The sequence below is a fragment of the Centrocercus urophasianus genome, unplaced genomic scaffold (genome assembly GCF_019232065.1).
Source record: "Centrocercus urophasianus isolate 14NV4802_14NV808 unplaced genomic scaffold, USGS_Curo_1.0 seq_966, whole genome shotgun sequence".
NCBI classification, from domain to species: domain Eukaryota; kingdom Metazoa; phylum Chordata; class Aves; order Galliformes; family Phasianidae; genus Centrocercus; species Centrocercus urophasianus.
Window position 1 is genome coordinate 14,429 of NW_024885606.1, and position 18,821 is coordinate 33,249.

The window sequence follows — 18,821 nt, forward strand, 5'->3', positions numbered from 1 at the left end:
GAAAAATGTGTCAATATAGTGCAAGCAAAAGTGGGTTTCTCCCCCGCTGTGCTGCTACCGATACAGTGAGCATGCAGATGAAACCACAGGTGTTTGTCATGGCAGGATTTGTGCTTATTGCTGTGGAATTGAATTGAGAATGTTTCCTTGATGTGGTTTGCAAAAGGCACTTTTCAAAGAGCTGCCATTAGTAAACCCGCTCACCCTTTTTAAAATGCTTCTGTTCACAATAAACCAGAGTGACTTTTCAAGTCTGTTCATTCACGTGAACTTTTTTCTTTGTGCACCTTAATTTACATCCTAATTTTGGTTGGTTTTATTTCCTTTTAGAACTCTCCCTTCAAACTAACCCAAGAAGTCAGGTCTGTTGCATGTGTAAGTGGTAGAAATGCAGCTGTTATGTGCAATCATAGAATCATAGAATCACCAAGGTTGGAAAAGACCTAAAAGATCATCCAGTCCAACCATTCACCTATTCCCAATAGCTCCCACTAAACCATGTCCCTCAACACAATACCACTGGCTTCAGCCCCATGCTGCAAATACAGAGCCCAGGACTAGCAGGACAGCTCAGAATTTTCTCTATGATGATTTCTCTGATTTTCCTACCAGATGTGCAGCTTTCCTCATTTCCCTGCAGGTCAGCATCTTGTAGCTGGGATTACTGAACTCACAAACTTAGAAAAGCCTTTTGTATTTGCCTCTAAACTTTTTTTTTTGGTCTCTTCCCTGCATTGTTAGTGTAGGTCCTGGTTATTCTGTTTGACGTAAGGTTCATTCTTCTACCTTTTGTATTTAAACTGCGCTTCATGTGAGGGTTCCACAGCTTACCATGTTTTCTATCTTTACTGAGAATGGAAATACAAATTCTCGACTGAATCTCTGTGTGGTAGAAAGGTGGAAATAACTGTAATGTTTCAATACTATTTCCACCACCAAACAAAATGAAGCTCTGTAGACATCCCCTTATGTGAAAACTGAGCCCATGTGTAAAAAAAAAAGTAAACAGGAGAAGGCAGAGCTTTTAAGTTAAGTTCTTTTACCCCATCATGGCTTTATCATGCTTTTATTGAGGCAGGCCATGCTTTGGAAGGTGATGAAAACCACTGTTCTCACTGCACTCTGCAAAGCAGCTGTGGGGCTGACACACCAGTTTAACAGGAATAGGGGGAACCTCTTATTCTAGTTACAACCAGATGTGGGTCAGTCAAACAATGCAATAAGCTCAAGACTTTCCCTCAAGGTGTTTGAGCACTGAGGCCCCTCTGGAAAACTCTCTTACCAGCACTTCTGAGCCCAAGGTGCTGCTTCTCCAGCAGTGCTAGGAAATATTTCATCCTGAGCAATTGGAAATTCCTCCCCCCTCACAGTGGAGGTTTCCATCTCCCTAAAAGAGAGGTAGGAGGTAGCAGTTATGGGAGAATCATTTTCACAGAATCACAGAATGGCCAGGGTTGGAAGGGACCTCAAGGATCATGAATCTCCAACCCCCTGCCACATGCAGGGCCACCAGCCTCCACGTTGAATGCTAAACCAGGCTGCCCAGGGCCCCATCCAACCTTGAACACCTCCAAGGACGGGGCATCCACAACCTTTCTGGGCAGCCTGTTCCAGCACCTCACCACTCTCTGGGTAAAGAATTTCCCCCTGATGTCCGACCTCAATCTCCCCTCCCTCCTTTTGATGCAGAACAAATGAGTTTCAGAGCAAAGTTTCTCATAGCTTCTGTGCAGCTGAGGGAACCATATGTGTTACCTTACCCCGAACACAGCTGTTGGTTCCAGGAACGGCTGCATGCTCAGTTTCTGTTGCAAACATCATGCAGAGCTTTTTCTTCAACCTACAGGTGGCTGCAAGCTGTCTTCTTTACTGCCTGAAGATTCTTCTCCTGTTTTTAGCCTAATTTCCTAGGGACAGAATGGGCAAAGACCTTACAAGCAGCTTATGAACAGGTTAGCCAACGTCATGCAAAGTCGAGCAAAGGATAAAAGGCCTCGAAGACATTCCCTAAGTTCCCTTGAAGAGTTGTGAAAGTTGACAGCTGGGTGGGGGGGGGAGACCCCATTAAAGTCCCAGCCAAGGCCCCCAGTTGCCCTAAGGGAAGGGTGTCATTAATTCCACAGCTTATGGAGCAGCTTATAATGACAGTGAGAAGTGTTGGCCTGCCAGCTGCCAGAGCTGGTGCACTCTTTATATATCAAACTGTAACTACAGCAGTGACTGTATGAGGTCAGGCTTATTATCCTCCCAGTTTGCACAAACTTCCCTTAATTATTTATCTAAAGCCTTGCATGTGCAAACAGCAGCTTGTTTTTCTTAGCCAGGTTCAAACGTGTTTATGAAAACCAACAGCTGAGTTCATGGGATTTCAGAGTGCTCAGTCTAATATTGCTGACACAGTTGTCATTAGTGCTACTTCTTTCTACCCTGAGTAGTTAGAAAAATGTATCTTGCCAGTTGTTTTTGCTAAAAGGAGATAATTATGATTGCTTCTTTCATGCCACGTGGTTTGTTAATAAAAATTAAACATCATTTTTTTCTATTAACATTGTAAAAATATAAATTTTTGTGTTATTTATCATTTTTCATTCATGATTTCTTTTATTATCTCCAACCCTCATTCAGAACTGCTCTACTTAGAAAGTCTGCAGAGTGTGTTCCTGAACCACACCACCACATCCTTTCCTGTTTTCTCCTGTCCTTTTTGGCTTCTTCTGATTCCTTTGAGCTTTCCCTCAGCACTGAAAGTTCTGGCAGGGCTGTTTCCACCTCAGAAAGCAAATTGCTCCAGTTACTGCGGCCTTATACAGGCAGGAATGGGAGAGCAGCGAGCAGCACAACAAAGAATGGGAGTTGAGCCACCAAAAACACAACACAGCCATGCCCTGTCCATCCAATACTGAAGGCCCTGCTCCTATTCAAATGGCAAGGAACTTCTTAAGCTTACAATACACGTTCTGCATCACCCTGACAAGCTCAGTCTATGTAACAGTATCCCTCATTTTCCTTTGCCACTCAATGCCAGAAGTTCATCACTGAGTGTGAACAGGGAGATAAGGTGCTCATCGGTGAAGCCTGATACTCCCACTGATCAGAAAGCGATTCTCTTTCTCTCATGCAACAAAACCTTCTGGATCCTGCAACAGAAAGAAGCATTGAAAAAGTTAGTGTCTTCTAGAGCAAAGGAGACACTCATGAGAAGTTTAAGAATTGGAAATGTATGGTTGCAAGGTCTTATCACTTACCCCTGAAAACATGTAATGTGCCCAGATTACAAGAGAGGTGTTTCCCCATTCTGTACTGCACCATATTCACAGCACCGACATTTGGATGACATTGAGGTGTCGAGTGGTGACCCTGTTGTCATTTCCAGCGTTCCCTGGTCTCACTTCTCCACTCAGCTGGGCTCAGCTTTCCCTCTTCATCAAAGGGACAGTCATTAGACCTGTGTTAATGCATCAGAATTACTGCTAGGTGAATCTTTTTGGATTGAAATTTGTTAATCCGTGGCATATATATCCATACTGTGGATGTTATTAACCACTACATAGATGTCTTTTGGATTTCTTTTGGTCCAAAAACATCCCATTTCCCTTTAGTTTCAGAATGAATGAATCTATTTTTACACAAATGTACAAAGAGAAGTGAATCTTAAGAGACATATACTGGAAAAAAAAAAGATGTGACCCACCACACCGGGGACAGAACATGATGACAGAACGTAAAACCAGTGGCCTTCTGGACACTAGAAACTTGTTTTATAGCCTCTGTGTTGTTTTCATGAAACTTGCAGGAAATTAATATATTTGAATCTTTGTGTCAGACTTGGTCAGAATCTGTCAACTTTTGGTTCAAAAGTTATGGCTGAATGGATAAGAGGCAACCCATGTGGCAGTGAAACCCCCTTTCCTTAGGAAAATGTGTTAAAATCAGCAAACCTCCAAACTCCTACCTGATATATTGAAGATAAGCTTGAAAATATGATAAGGCACATCTTAAAGGGTTATGGGCAAGAAAGTTTAAGAATGTTTAAGAAAAACAGAACCGTGATTTAGGAAGCTTCTTTGAAGTGCTGGGGTTTGGCAGTGGTGTGATCAAGAAGTGTTATTTTCTACTTTTTTTTTTTTTTTAATGAGATGATTCATCTCTTACTGGTATTTGCCACTTGTGCTTTGGACTCTTGTCACTTTGCAGAAGCTTGGTGCTGTGAGACATGGAACAGAAACCACCTCCCACCCTCTCCCAAAACCAAAACTAAACTAACTAAATAATAATTTAAAAAAAAAAAAAAAAAAAAAAAAAAAAAAGAAGTTTGTAAAAAAAGGATTGAAAACAGTCATTCAGATGCATTCCCCTGTTTTGATCAATGTCTTCATTAATGATAAGGGTGATGGGACAGAGTTTACCCTCAGAGTTTGCTGATGGTACGAAGCTGTGAGGAATGGTTGTGGCACAGCAGAAGGCTGTGCTGCCATTCAACGACACCTGGACAGGCAGAGCTGGGCAGAGAGGAATACGATGCAGTTGAACACAGGCAACGTAGGGTCCTGCACCTGGGGAGGAATAACCACACGCATCAGTACAGGCTGGGGGCTGCAAAGGAGCCCTGAGGAGAAAGACCTGGGGGTCCTGGTGGCCAGCAGGGGGACCGAGAGGCAGCAGTGTGCCCTGGTGGCCAATGGGACCCTGGGGAGCCTTCAAGAGCGTGGTCAGAAAGACGAGGGCGGCTTTCCCCTCTGCTCTGCACTGGAGGGCTGTATCTGGAATCCTATGTGCAGGGAGGGGCTCTCAGCACCAACACAAATCACAGAATCACCGAGGTTGGAAAAGACCTACAAATCATCCAGTCCAACCGTCCACCTATCACCAATAGTTCTCACTAAACCACGTCCCTCAGCACAAAATCCAAACGTTCCTTGAGCAGGCCCAGGCTCGGTGACTCCACCACCTCCCCGGGCAGCCCATCCCAGGGCCTGACCACTCAGAAAAGTAGCATAAATCTCCCCCGGCGCAGCTTGAAGCCACAAAGGAGAGGATCTGCTCCCCCAGCACTACACAGCCCACGCCGAGGCCTCCCGCCCTCAAACACACAAAACCGGAGGCTTTTTTTTTTTTTTTGACTCCGTTTCCCCTCAGGGCCTCCGCGGAACGGTTTTCCCGCCCTCCTCCTGAGGCGACAGTTAATGACTTCCCGCCCCGCTCTGCGCATGAGTGGGCTGAGGTGGCGGGGCCTTGGTTCCTTTCCTTACGCATGCGCGCAGTGAGGATGGGTGCTTGGTGGCACTTCCGCTTTTAATGCGCATGCGTAGCCTGAGGTACTGGGTTTGCTGGGACTTCCGCCTTTCGCTGCGCATGCGTCAGTTGAGAGCGCTGGGCTTGTTGGGATTTCCGCCTCCTAACGCGCAGGCGTGAAAGTGGGGGAGGCGTGGCGGGCGCCATGGCAACGCGTGGCTGAAGGGTGGGAGGTGGTTGCGAAGGGCGGCTGGCATCGGGATTGGGATCTGGGATTGGAATCTGTTCACTGCTTGGGGTTCACAGGGACGGGGATTGGGGTGGGGTTGGGGATGGGGAAGGGTATGGAGGTGGGGATGGGTAAGGGGGTGAGGAAGGGATGAATGTGGGGATGGGTATGGATGGAGGTGGGGATGGAGATGGGGAAGGGAAAGGGGAAGGGGATGGAGGTGGGCATGGGTATGGATGGAGGTGGGGATGAGGATGGAAGTGGGGAAGGGGATGGAGATGAGGAAAGGGATGAAGGTGGGGAAGGGGATGAATGTGGGGATAGATATGGATGGAGGTGGGGATGGAAATGGGGAAGGGGATGAGGATGGGGATGGAGGTGGGAATGGGGATGGATATGGACGTGGGGATGGGGAAGGGGATGAAAGTGGGCATGGGTATGAATGGAGGTGGGGAAGGGGAGGAAAGTGGGGATGGCGATGGATGTAGGTGGGGATGACGATGGGTGGAGTTGGGGATGGCAATGGAGTTGGGAAGGGGATGGAGTTGGGAAGGGAATGAAGATGGGAATAGGGATGGATGGAGGTGGAGATGGATGGGGAAGGGGATGAAGGTGGGGATGGGGATGTATGGAGGTGGGGGGGGGGGGGATGGATGGAGATGGGGATGGGGAGGGAGATGGGATGAAGGTGGGGAAGGGGATGAAGGTGAGGATGGGGATGGATGGAGGTGAGGTGGGGAAGGGCAATAAGGGGGTGATGGGGATGAGGATGGAGATGGGGATGAAGGTGGGGAAGGGGATGAAGGTGCGGATGGGGATGGATGGAGGTGGGGATGGGATGGAATAATCCCAATGCACAGTGTGTAACTGATGGCATGGCTGTGTGTTGCAGGGTCCTGCCTCGGGGCTTGGTGTGGAGTGCTGCTTGCTAGAAGGACTCAGCCATGGTAATGCAGGTTTGGTTTTTCTGAAGGTATTGGCTCTTTCTTGATGTTGACAGACAACAGGCTGTAAAGTTCTGCATACCTTTTAGAAAGAGCCAAATCTGGTTGCTTGTAGGTGATGGCAAATGCCACACAAACATAGATATCTTGATACTTACAGAGTTCAGTTGTCACGCTTGGTTGTATGGGATGAATGGGACATTGTTAGGAACTCTCATCTGCCCAAATGTTGCCTCTGCATGCCAAAAAAAAAGAGCTGCTTAGCTTTGGTTGCCTGCTAAACCCATAAGGAACACCACAGCTGTTGGCTGGCATGCCAGACATTAGCTGTGACTCTGCTGTGTGTGCCTGTGTACACATGGACAAAGGTGTGACTCCTGACAGCATTTGTGGTGCTGGAGGAGTTGGTTGGCTTTCCGTAAGTGTTTGTGTTCTGGGAAGCCCTGCTCCAGGCTGTGCTGGACTGCATGAGCTGACTGCAGGCTGCAGCTTACTGATGTCACATTCAATAAGAGACAGAAAAGACAAGAAAAGAGAGTTGCTGACAAAAACTGACTGCTGACATTCAAAGCCCAGAGGTCGGACGTATTTGCTGCAGAGAGACAGCAGGAGCAGTGAGTCAGCTCTAAGCCAAAGACATTCCCTGTTTCTCACTGCAGACTCTCTACAGTAGCTTGCCCTTAGCTGTAAGCATCTTTGTTATTCTGAAGCTATGGGACAAATTCTGACCAGGGATGTAACGGTGCTCACACAATCTGCCAGTGGCCCCGCTGGGATTACACAAACAGGGAGTGCAGTTGGGAGGCTGTTTCATAATCTGCTGTAAGCATCCACTCTGAAGCAAACCCATCCCTGGACATGCAGTATTCAACAAATTCTAGCCAGTTAAGGCCTGTGAGAGGCTCATTGCCCTCTCTGATGAATGTCTGTGTTGAAGTTTGCAGTCTGCAATGACTGAATAGGAAACGCTACTGCCATCATCTGTAGCTCGTGCTGTTTTCTGTTTGTCTTCTCTTTCCTCTTGTGGGCAGTGGTTCTGTGCACTCTATATGGACCTTGTGACTTTTTGTTTTTCTTTTATACCTGTATGTACACCACGCTGTGCTCTTTGGGTGACTGAAGGTTGCATCCTGACAGTGCTCTCGTTCCATGGAAAAATACATGGAAAAAATGCACGTGCTGCCTTCAGCTGGTTTGTTCCCAGCTGATTCTTACATATGGCCTTTGCACCTATCCTTAATATTTCTAATGATTTGCACAGAATTGTTTAATTAGTGGTGTGCAAAACTAGGCAAATAACAGAAATAGATGGGCAGAAGCAGTAAGTGACAAAAATGTACACAGTATCGGATGAAAACCCAGCATATGGTTGATTTTGGGAGTGTATCACAATGCATTAATTAAAAAATCAATTGAAAAGACCGTGGGATTTCCATTATGCACCGACCTATTTTAGCCAGACAATAGCGCAGTGGAACACTAAACAACACTGTCTGATGTCTTTAAAGATTCTTACAGAGCAAATATAGATTTTGTCTGCGGTGAGAGAATCTGAGCTAATATAGCCTGGACTGTGATGCCATGAAACTGTTCCAGGATGTCTTGGGATCCTCAGCCCAGAAGGCGGACAATACAAAAGGCTAATTGGCCGTTTCCATGGTCATTTTCTCTCTGCAGGCAGGTAAAAGCAGCAAACCCAAGCATGGCAAAGGCAAAAGCTCCGAAAAGAAAATGAAGAAGGTGGTGAAGGACGTCGATATCCTCAGCTCAGCTGCCATGCTCAATGCCCATTACATCTGCCATAATGTCCCTGCCTGCCTAGAGTTGCGGGGCTTTTCTTGGCCTGGCTCCCCCAAAAAGAAGGGGAAGAGACGAAAGTAGCTGGCTGGAAAGCAAAGGATGTGATGAAAGCCAAGCTCCCCCTGATAAGAAGAGGCTTCTTTGAACTTTAGACTCATACCAATATCTGCAGTGGTTAGCTCAAATATTTTGCCATAATCACTGTTGTGTCCACACAAAGACACTCTTATTATAGCTCAAGCTTACAGTGACAAATGGCAAGTGACACTGGTGCTGTTGTAATTTCAGCTGTGGCCCTCAGGCCTTAGTTCTGTGTGGAATAAAACACTGAGTCTCAGCAGTTTGAGGGGGTTGTGGTGGGGTTTGTTTTACCCATACCGCTGCTGTTCTTATGCAGATGGAAAGTGCTCCCCAACGTGGGGGTGCCTGCAGTTCTTTCAATCAGTGCTGGTGGAAACTTGAGCTCAGATAGCAGATACCACGCTGAGATCATCAGCATCAAATACTTCTACAGCAGCTCTGAGAGTCACCTGGTGCTCCCTTTCTGGGTCAGAAGAGCTGCACGATGCAGTCTGCATATCTGGGTGATTCACCTCATCCTACATTTGGGCAGGTAAGCAATACTTGAAGCCCCACTGAACGTACTGCCAGTTCTCTTTTGGCTGTAGTGAGATTCTGGAGATCTAGCAGAGATGCTGGCAGTGATGCTGTGTTAAGTTAGAGGCGATGATGAGCCCCCCTACCAGGTCTCTGCTTAAAGTAATCGCTGTTAGTCCGAACATCCTGGCTGGAAACCACAAGATTTATGTTACAGATCAAAGTTGCTTCGCTCCATTTCCTCTGTGTCAGTTTAAGGCAGCCCCTGGTGAAGCAGTACATCAAGTGAGTCTGTGCATCTCTCCCAGATTCTTCCGACTGGAAGGATGCAGTGGGACAAGAGAGGATGTGTCCTGAACTGACACAGGCTGTGAGAGGTGGGAAGGAATACAAAATAGCCAGAACCTCAGAGAAGGAGTTAGGAAAACATAATCTGAAGTAGGCTAGAGTTACTGGAAGAGGAGATGTCCCAGGCCTCTCGAATCTTTGAGCAAAAGTGAGCATGCTCCCTACATCAAGCAGCAGTGTGATGTGCACAGGAAGAACTTCAGCTGGTTTCTCAGAGCTGAACACCTGCAGCTGAGCAGGAAGCCAGCTTGGAGCCATTCCTCCAAAGCCATTTCTGATTGATTTAACTGTGTGTGGAGGTGCTGCACCTTTCTGGCTTCCAGGTAGCTTTGTGTTACAGGCAGCAGAGCTGCCAATTACAACAGGTCTGACACAAACTGATAAACACCTGTACAGCTTTATGCTATTTCTCCAGCGTAACATCTTCCCTCTATGAAGAGATCTTAGCTTGATAAAATCATGGTTTTGTGGCATTGGTTGCAGGCCAACTACTGTCGTGTAGATTACGTGAGCTACTGCAGTGCTCTACTGAATTTGTCATGTACATGCCAAGGAAATTATGGTGGGGACCCTGTTTCCTTGCTGATTAGCCTGCAGTTGGCATGTACTGCTGTATCAGGGATGTGGTTTGCAGTACCACTTTGCTCTGCCACTCATAGATGAGTCTTCCTCAGCACTTATTCGAAGTCTTGCTTCCCCATCAGCCACCAGGAAGTCTCTGGTCACAACATATGTTTGCAACTATTTCCTCCTGTTAACGGTGTTCCAAAGCAAGAGAGGACCAGTTTGCTCTGTGTATTTATAATCTTATGCTGATTGTTAAAAAATGAAGCATTCCCTCTTTGTGTGATATACTTGCTGCACAGAGCATTAAGGGACAGATATTACCAAGCACTGAGGTAGGAACTGCTTGGCGTCACAGGGCTGTTCTCCCACCACTAGCATTTCTCTGCTTCTCATTCAGGGTCAGTTTGCAGGAGGAAAAGCTGAAGAGCAGCACCATCTCCTGCCATAAGAACAACTGGGTGTGGAACAAGTATTTAGGAAAATAATATCCTTCTGGGCAAGTTTCTCTACAATCACCTCTTGCAGCCATCACTGCAGTTTCCTCTGAAGCTGTTATCCAGCCAGCAGGCAGACAGTATGCTGCTCAGAACAGATGTGTGGGCTGATCTGATACAACTGCTGCAGGGAAGCAAAGCCCTTCTTACGTATGAGATAGACTGCAGCTACAACAATTTCAAGTTTTAGTGAGCAAAACTGACTGGAGCAAGTAGTGAAATATCATTAGTTGTTTTCTCTTTAAAAGCCCCAAAATCTGCTTTTGTATGACACATACCAGATGGGGACCAGTGAAGTGCAAAGGATGAAGGCACTGCTTTCAAGAGTGTCTGAGAAACTGCCATTCAGTTCTTTGATAGCAGATGAGAAAGCCCTTCCAGCCATCCCAAACTGCAAAATTAAACACCTTTTTTTCCCCCTTTTTCCCTCTCCCAGACCCTCATCCATCTCAATTTTGCATGTAATTCAGGCTGCCCTGTGGTTAATGAAGACCAGCAGACACCTTGAAATAAGTCTGGATTTTAAAATGGGTTGATTCTCTACTTGAATACGGTGCTTCAAACATCCACCAACTGCTGCTGACTTCTGAGAAACAGTCCAGCTTGAACGGATGCAGCTTCATGGGAGGCTCCACTACTGTATAACAGACATCTCTGTTTCATCACAACGTGTACAAGTTGAGTACTGTAGGAGGCTCTTCTTCCTGCTAGGGTACAGACTTTATAAGCTGAGTTTATGATGAATAAAGCTGATTCTGCTCAAATCCCCAAAGAATCTTTTGAGAGGAATCTGGAAGCTCAAGACCATTTCCTTTATGTCCCTTTGCAAAGGAATTTCCCAGTGCTTTGCCCATCATCTCTTACATTTCCCAGTAGCAGGGTATCCCTTGTCTTGCTGCTATTTAACAGCCATGAACAGTGTGCTGCTGGAGTACATGGAGTGTCCCTTTCGTGTAGGAAATTATGTACCAAAACCAAGCTGTTAAGAATACACCGGATGCTGACCTACATATTTGTGGGTGGAGTACAGGGAGAGAATCAAAAGACTTGTGAGAGTGATGTCTTTTTGTTTAACTCCTGTGTGAACAGCCATTATTCACCACACTTGGTATTAAAATATCCTTCAGCCAACACTCGTGTGTTGCATGGCATTTCCTAATGTGTTATTTTCACATTAAGAAAAGCACTGCAGAGCTTCATGATACTTAAGAAAGGCCTGAGACAAACTCTTTTGTCTCATTTTTCACTTTAGGAAATGCCCTGGATGTTATTTCCCAATTTCAGAGAAGGACAGCTGAGGACTTTTGTGGTCATAAATGTTATCTCCAGAACGAAGAAGTTACCATGACAGATATTTAAAGAAAAAACTTTCATCCAAAATGCACATTAAATGTTGGCACTAAATAGTGCCCACAGACATAAATAAAATTGAGGTTTTTGTGGGTTAACTCCTGTCTCATTTGCCCATTTCCACTGACTTGGTTCCCTACAGCCATCTCACATGTTTCACGAGTATAAAAGAATGTCATCCAACTTCAATGTATTTTTTTCCTCAGCCTCTCACTTTCTGCTTATAAAAAAGGTGTGAGCTTTTTTAACTGTTGTACAAAAGATGGGAAGGACCAAAAAACAAGCACTCACAGCAGTGGTTGCTCTCTCAGATGTGCAGGTATTGAAGCTTTCCATTCCAGATGCTGGGGCTTGTTGCATTTAGTGTGTTACCCAGTTACTGGTGGTTTTCTGGAGCTATTCAGTGAATTTGGGAGTCCAAGCCATCTTCTTGTTGCAATTGGCACTGAAAAAGAGAAACGTTTAAGAAAAATGAGGAAAAAGCTTAGTGTAACCTGGTGTCTTCCTTGGGATGGCCATGACTGTCTGTCATGAATGGAGCAGTTTGCTCTTTGGTGAAAATGCTTGGACCAAGTGCTTTAAAAGTTCATCAGTAATCACTGTTGAATGTTAGAATATTTATAAGAGCTGAAACAAAAAGCAATAGGACAAGCAGTCCTGTGAGCTAAAAGGAAGCCCCTCATTAATGCTTTAATGCAGGACAACCAATGTAACTGGATTATGTGAAGAAAGCCAAAATGTTAGATACTACTTAGTGGAAGTTGAAGAAAAAAACCCCAAACATTTAACCTCAGGAAAACCTTTTTTTTCTCTCAGGGTGATTCCAATGGGTCGTACATCTCTTGGGAAGCCTTTTTTTTGTGTCACTCAGTAAGGTTCCTGTTCTGCAAAGTACCAGGATAACCAGCTGGTGAAGATTCCCTCCACGCACCCTGAGATGACATTTCATCTTCACATTCATGGCAAACTGCTCATTTGTTGGACTGCAATGTTTGCAAAATAAATCTGCTCGTGGACCAAGCCACGATGCTACATAATGAAGCACTCGCTCATTGAATGCATGGTTACAAAAGCTTGGATTGCTCACTGCATTCCAGGAACGATCTGGCTCCCTCCCTGCTTACACAAAAATGTGAGAGCTTCTGCGGGTTTCTTCCAACTGCAGTTCAGAATGTTACGTAGGTTGGCTGGTCTTCTTGAAATTGTAATGCTTACCTATGGAGAGAATTCCTTTCCTATGTCATTTGCTTGTGAGGATTCTGGTAGTTTCCCATCCTTGCTTCACAAGGGCTTGATAAAGAGAGGCATGGTTGGTTTAAAGCTTCTGATGTGACTTGCAGGAACGGAAGAAAATGAAATGACTTCTGAAATTATGAAATTACTATTTCTTTTAATATTGTTGATAGCATTGCCTCCTCTCGTGATCTTAATTCTGTGTAATCTCACCCTGTGCTTCTGTTCTTCAGGATAAGCAATGCTCAAGCAGACATCTTCTTTTTGGGCATATTGCAGCTTTATTAGCACGAGGCTCTGCCTTAATCCAATAACTATCGAGCTTGCTCAGCTCATCTGAATGGTGTGATCTGAAGGGGTGTCCTTGAAAGCAACAGCCCTTCTGTCACCTGTTGTGTTGGCTCCTGAGATAACTTATCAAGAAACCTTGGCACCTTTTGAAGACAGACACCTTGGGAGTACCTGTTAATTACACTGTGCCCTCGGAACATGTCCAAGGAGTAGCTCTGTTTTCTCCTAAGTGCAGATGCTTTGATTCCTCACACTTGTTACATCTCCTTTCCTCTAACATTCCTTCATTTCAGCTTTCGGTTAAGAAAGTGCAAAGTGCATTCTTTTTTTTTATTTTTATTTTGCTTTTCATTCCTAAGTCCCATTTTTGAAACCTGCTATTCTTGTTGTTTTGGTCTGTTTTTTACCTTTGTTGAAGGTAACAATTCGCACTTCTGACGTGCACTTTTTCTCCTCCCATGTTGCTAAATGGGAGAGCCATAAAACTGAGGCTCGTGGCATTGATCTCCTATAAATCTACGCATCTGCGTCTATGCTTGGACTAGTTGTGTAGATTCTTCAGTTAACTAAAGTTTAGTTTAGTTTACTAAAAGGATGTGATTATTCTGACATACAAATGGGTATCAGAAAGCTCAGAAACTCCTGTGACTCCAGTGTCCTGGATGAAGAGGATAAAATCATGCGAGAGATTCTCTGTCTAATCTTCCATTAGAAGAAACTCACCCAGCCTGCTCCTTTTGGGCATCCTTGTTCAGATGATCCCTCCCCATTTCAGGACAGCAGTGTCTCAGATGCAGAGCTGAACACAGCTCGACAGCCCCTTGGAGAGGAAACACAGTGGTCTTGAGCTTATCTCTCCTGCACAGTTGTAAACTCAGCCCTGTTCACTCTCACTAATAATAGAGAAGTGTAATTGTGTGCAGACAGCTAGCCCAGCCAAGGGGAAATCGCCCTGTATTTAAAAATAAGCTTAGGGCAGAATGTGAGGATGGGAGAGAAAAGAATTCCTGCCAACAGAGTTCCTACAGCATTTCTTCTTTCTTTAGTGTCTCTGTCTCTCCAGTAAATATTTTGGCTGTAAGATCTACTGCAGTTTGGTGCTGAACGGCAAGGAAAAGGCACTGAAAGGCCTAAGTGTGTTCTTCCATGCCATTCTCCAGGTAGTTGTTACTATTACTGCTGTTTCATGGAGATCAGAGAATCACACTCATCTGGGTACTGGCAGAACAAAAAATTAATCACTAATTATAAGAAGAAGTGAAGTGAAAAGGCTGGTTGACACAGGGCAAAACCAAAAGCCAGACTGGTTACTGGATGCTGCAAGAGAGGAACCATGACTGTAAAGCTGTTGTCCCCAAGAGCAGCCGTGTATCAGTCGTACTGCTGCACATTCAGACCCCATTTTGTTGTGGAATCATCACCAAAACAGTGGTTTCAGCCCCAGTCCAGGCTGCTCCTTTATCTTTACACCATGCTGGAGGACTGAGGGTAAAGGTCAGGCTCTGGGTGATGCTGCAAGAATCCTCCATCCAACAGCAGCAGCTCTGCAGAATTACTGGATTTTGGTGACAGCACAAATCATAACACATTTTAATTGCAGAAATTCTCCTCAAATCCTGACTCAACTTTGGTCTAATCTGGTTCCAGAGGAGCTGCAGCAACCAGAACCCAATCAAGACTACTTCTAACAAACTCACTGCGCTATCAACATTCTCCCTAGAGTAATGTAAACCAAGTCTGGCTCTTTATGTGCCCTGCAAATCAATTGTATTGCACATTACTGGACAATAACTGTTGCCAAGATTTGTGTTAAAGGAAAGTAATGGATGCTTTTTTTTTTTTAAATCTGGGAATAGATGTGTCTGTACTATTCCCCTTCTGATTGGACTGTGAATGTTTAAGAACTGCTCAGTTTCTTCTGCTCAATCATCACCTCCCTCATCCCCTTATGGGAACATAATCTTTCTTTGCGACCCCTAAAAGTCCACAGAACTTTTTCTCACTTGCAAACCTTCTGATTGTGACACAGCTGCACTCCCACAGCCATACTCTGCATTACTGGAGGCTGCTGTTTGGTTTATATTTGTGCAATGGCTACTCTGACACATTATCCCTTCCACATTCTCTTTCCAGGCCAAAGATGTGGACATCTGAGCTTTTCTGGACCCACTCTGTTACCAGAACTCACCTTTTCCACCATGCATTGTTTGCCTTTGCCCAGCTAATCTCCTCCCTGTCCTTTTCGTGGATTTGTCCTATCCTAACGAACCCTGGCACTCCCACAGCTGTGCAACCTATGTTCCCTACCCTTCTGTTGACAAAACATCCATCTGAACTCACAGTTAGCCTTTTGGCACCTCTTTTCCCATAGGAGTGTGACAGAAGGGCGGCAGCGAGAGCCTGGGGAAATGCACTGTCGTTCAATTCTGTATAAAGAGTTAGATTGTTTACTCTGAGAAATTCTGCCTCTTGAGGACTAGTCTGGTGCATTCCAAATGAATGTCCATGCCCCTCCCCATTGAGAGGCTTGAGTCCAATCTGCAGCCTTCAGATAAGAACTCTTTGAGAGGGGGGAGGAAAAAAAAAGGGCATGTGTTAGGCCCAGCCCAAGCCATTGCCTTGTAAACATGTGCTTTCAACAGCTCATGGCTTCATCTGCCTATTCCAAACCAATTAGTGACACGTGGCTGAAAAATGCAGTTGGATGGGACCTTGTGTCAGCCATCCCTCTCCCTGAGGCACGTACAACTCTACCTGCAGCATTCCTGAGCAGTATTTGCCTAACCTGTCTTTAAAACCTCCGCTGCGGGAGATTCCAGAGCCTCCTGAAGCTACTGCAGTGTTATCACATCCTGCCGCTATGAAAAGATCTTGGTGGCTCACGTGAGTCTGCCCTCCCTGCGATGTAACAGCAAGCGACCTTCATCCCGTGGAGGTTTGGGTTATACCACGGGTGGCACAGACCCAACTCTTTGTGTCCGTGGCCTTGTTCCAAAGCTGCTGATTAGCACAAGGGAATTCCACAGCTATTAGTCCACATCAGCTGCTTCCACACGTCTGAATGTGCTGGCAGAGCTTCCAGGAGCAGCAAACCCCACCAGGGGTGTGGGAATCAAATGTTGTTTCTGCTTTAGAATTGGATAATATTTTTTTTGTTATTTCATGATCTCCGCTATCATAGTTCTTTTTGGGAGTCCTTTTACTTCACCTGGGGAAGATCTCTGATAGTTTACATCACTGATCCTCGAGACGAACCTTCCCAGGCACGCACACTCTGTATCTAGGTGTACAGATGTATATTTTGTCATACACACTGCAAGAATGTCCTGCACGAGAGCAAACCAGAGAACAAGTGATGGCCTGCCTGAGGAAGTGCCTGAAGAGACATCGGAAGGCCTGGCATCATCCCCCCCCAGTGCTCTTTAATGACTTTAAAGAAAATCACCATATCAATACAAGGAAAGCACCGACACATCTTGGAAACAACAGGATGGCTGCTGCCTGACACCAGATAACAAATAAATTAACAAGTAAATAGCAAATGTAAACCTTCTGATAACATTGTGAACCTGGAGTACCCAGCCAGTGGGGAAACGGGGGAGGGGAGGAGGCAAGGGGGAGAAAACAGGGTCTAAAGGCTGTCACGATGTGCCTGTAGGTGCGCTCCTGCTTGCGGGACGCTGCCATTGCAATCGCAAATAAAATCTGCTTTTATCAGAGATACCGTCCTGACAAACATTACTTGGATATTTCCAACAGGGGCAACTGACATAAGTCACCATTTGGCCCAGATCCACACTTGAACTCACAGAAGACCAGTAACAGAAACCTAGAGCATCTCAGAGTCCCTGAGTCTATGGGCTGAGATGACATTCGTGCAAAAAGCAGAGGTGTCTTTTTTTTTTCCACGACATGCTGTGAGAGTGAAGAAATGCAGGGGCACTGCAGAGGCAACAAATGGAGTGTGACTCTGCAGAGTGGACATTCGATCCTGAGCTGACCTGACACGCATGCCAATCGACTCGGCTGGCTCTGCAGTTCTTCTTACCACACTTCCCATATTCTTCCATCTTCAGATGGATGCTGTGTGGTCACAAGCACCTGCCCCAGGAAGCCATTTACAGCTTTATTCCATTTGTTAACAGAAAAAAATGGATGGCTGTTTCATTCCATCAGTGGGATGGAAGTTATTCCTACATTTATCAGTTCATAAAATGCACAGAGGGCTGACAGATGGTCAGCATGTTAAGATGCCTCCCATTTCACAGAGACTAGCACTGGATATTAGGAAAGATGTCTTCTCATAGAGTGGTCAGGCACTGGACTGGGTACCTAGTGGGGTCACTGTCCTTGGAGGTGTTCAATAATGTGGAGATGCAGCACTGAGGGATGTGGTTCAACGGGCACAGTGGGGATGAGCCGGGGTTGGACTTGGTGATGTCAGAGGTCTTTTCCAACCTGAATGTTTCTATGATTCTAAGGGAAGTTGTAAACCACCAGGAGTGGATATTAGGATAACAACGTTTGTATAACTCTGATATACCCATGGAAGAGGTTCCTACCAGGCACAGATGGCAGCTTGGTGTCCTGAAATTTAAAAAATAAGAAATAAATATAATATATATATATATATACACACACACATTTTATGCCAACAAAAAATAAAACTCTGATTACTATAATTAAAAGCAACTGAATACTTCACCTGGCAGATCTCCAGCAGAGTGCCTAACATATACTTTAAGGAATATTCCTGAAAATATGTTTGTTTTCCAGCTGCAAACAAGCTCCTGTTAACCTCCCTCTTCACACCCATCCTTTAGCCATGAGGAAAACACCTCAAACCTGACAGCTTCAGTCTGAAATCCCTTCTTAAAATCCCTCCTCTTAATAAGAATTAGACCTATTTTTAATTTCCTCCCCCTCCTTTCCTCTGTATTTCAAATCCTCCTCCCTTACACTTCCCATTGGAAGCACCCATCCCCACCATGCTTTAGATGTGAGGAAAACACCTCATGCTTGATGTCTTCATTGCATTTAAGTGATCCTTCCTTAAAATTCTTCCTGTAAAACGGATTTATACCTATTTTTATTATTTCCTCACCTCCTTTTTCCTCTGTATTTCAAATCCTCCTCCCTTACACTGCCAATTGGAAGAACCCATCCACAGCATCCTTTAGATGTGAGGAAAACACTTCATACTTGACATCTTCATTGCATTTAAGTGATCCTTTCTTAAAGCCCCTCCTATAAAACAGATTTATCCCTATTTTTGTTATTTCCTTTGCCTCCTCCCTCTGTTTTTCAGACTCTCCTCCCTCCTCGCACCCATCCTTTAGATGTGAAGAAAACATCCCATCCTGACAGCCTCATTCCGAACTCCCTCCTTAAAATCCTTCCTACTGATCAGAATTAGCCCTACTTTTATTATTTCCCTCACCACCTTGAATCACTTCAAATCACTTAGATCGCTCATCCTTCAGCTCACCACTGGAAGCCCTCAGATGTCCCCTGTCACAAAACCACGCCCTCCCCAAGATGGCGCCTCCCGCTCCTCACCCTTCAGCCCTCCCCAAGATGGCGCCGCCGCCACCGCCCCCTCCCCAAGATGGCGCCTCCTCAATCCCCATTACCCCCACACCGCCCTCCCCAAGATGGCGGCCCTCACGCGGCCCTCTCCCTCCCCATCATGGCGGCGGCGCCGCGCTATGACGCCATACGTCCTCCTCCCCCCCC

General features: G+C 45.5%; 1 protein-coding gene and 2 long non-coding RNA genes across 8 annotated transcripts; 1 reads left to right on the forward strand and 2 right to left on the reverse strand.

Annotated features, from left to right (window-relative positions):
• Positions 1-1,230: 1,230 nt before the first annotated feature.
• Positions 1,231-4,861, reverse strand: LOC122171787. The gene is made up of 5 exons (XR_006172094.1): positions 4,407-4,861; positions 3,246-3,445; positions 2,948-3,137; positions 1,761-1,907; positions 1,231-1,387 (listed from the first exon to the last, which is right to left on the reverse strand). It is a non-coding gene; the product is annotated as an uncharacterized LOC122171787 (long non-coding RNA).
• A 546-nt stretch (positions 4,862-5,407) lies between these two features.
• On the forward strand, positions 5,408-11,676 carry SMKR1 (small lysine rich protein 1). 2 transcript variants are annotated; one of them, XM_042839561.1, is made up of 4 exons: positions 5,408-5,458; positions 6,354-6,408; positions 8,083-8,818; positions 10,648-11,676. In XM_042839561.1, exons 2-3 carry the CDS (start codon positions 6,406-6,408, stop codon positions 8,284-8,286), a joined length of 207 nt encoding a protein of 68 aa, XP_042695495.1. In that variant the 5' UTR covers positions 5,408-5,458; positions 6,354-6,405; the 3' UTR covers positions 8,287-8,818; positions 10,648-11,676. The 2 variants fall into 2 exon arrangements, with proteins under 2 accessions (XP_042695495.1, XP_042695494.1); XM_042839560.1 differs by lacking the exons at positions 5,408-5,458; positions 6,354-6,408 and having other exon boundaries at positions 7,281-8,818.
• LOC122171784 lies at positions 10,165-18,628 on the reverse strand. Of its 5 annotated transcripts, XR_006172092.1 has the most exons (6): positions 17,791-18,628; positions 17,648-17,672; positions 13,809-13,905; positions 12,777-12,894; positions 11,853-12,006; positions 10,165-10,915 (listed from the first exon to the last, which is right to left on the reverse strand). It is a non-coding gene; the product is annotated as an uncharacterized LOC122171784 (long non-coding RNA). The 5 variants fall into 5 exon arrangements; XR_006172093.1 differs by lacking the exon at positions 12,777-12,894 and having other exon boundaries at positions 10,168-10,915; XR_006172090.1 differs by lacking the exons at positions 12,777-12,894; positions 13,809-13,905 and having other exon boundaries at positions 10,169-10,918.
• Between the last annotated feature and the right edge of the window lie 193 nt (positions 18,629-18,821).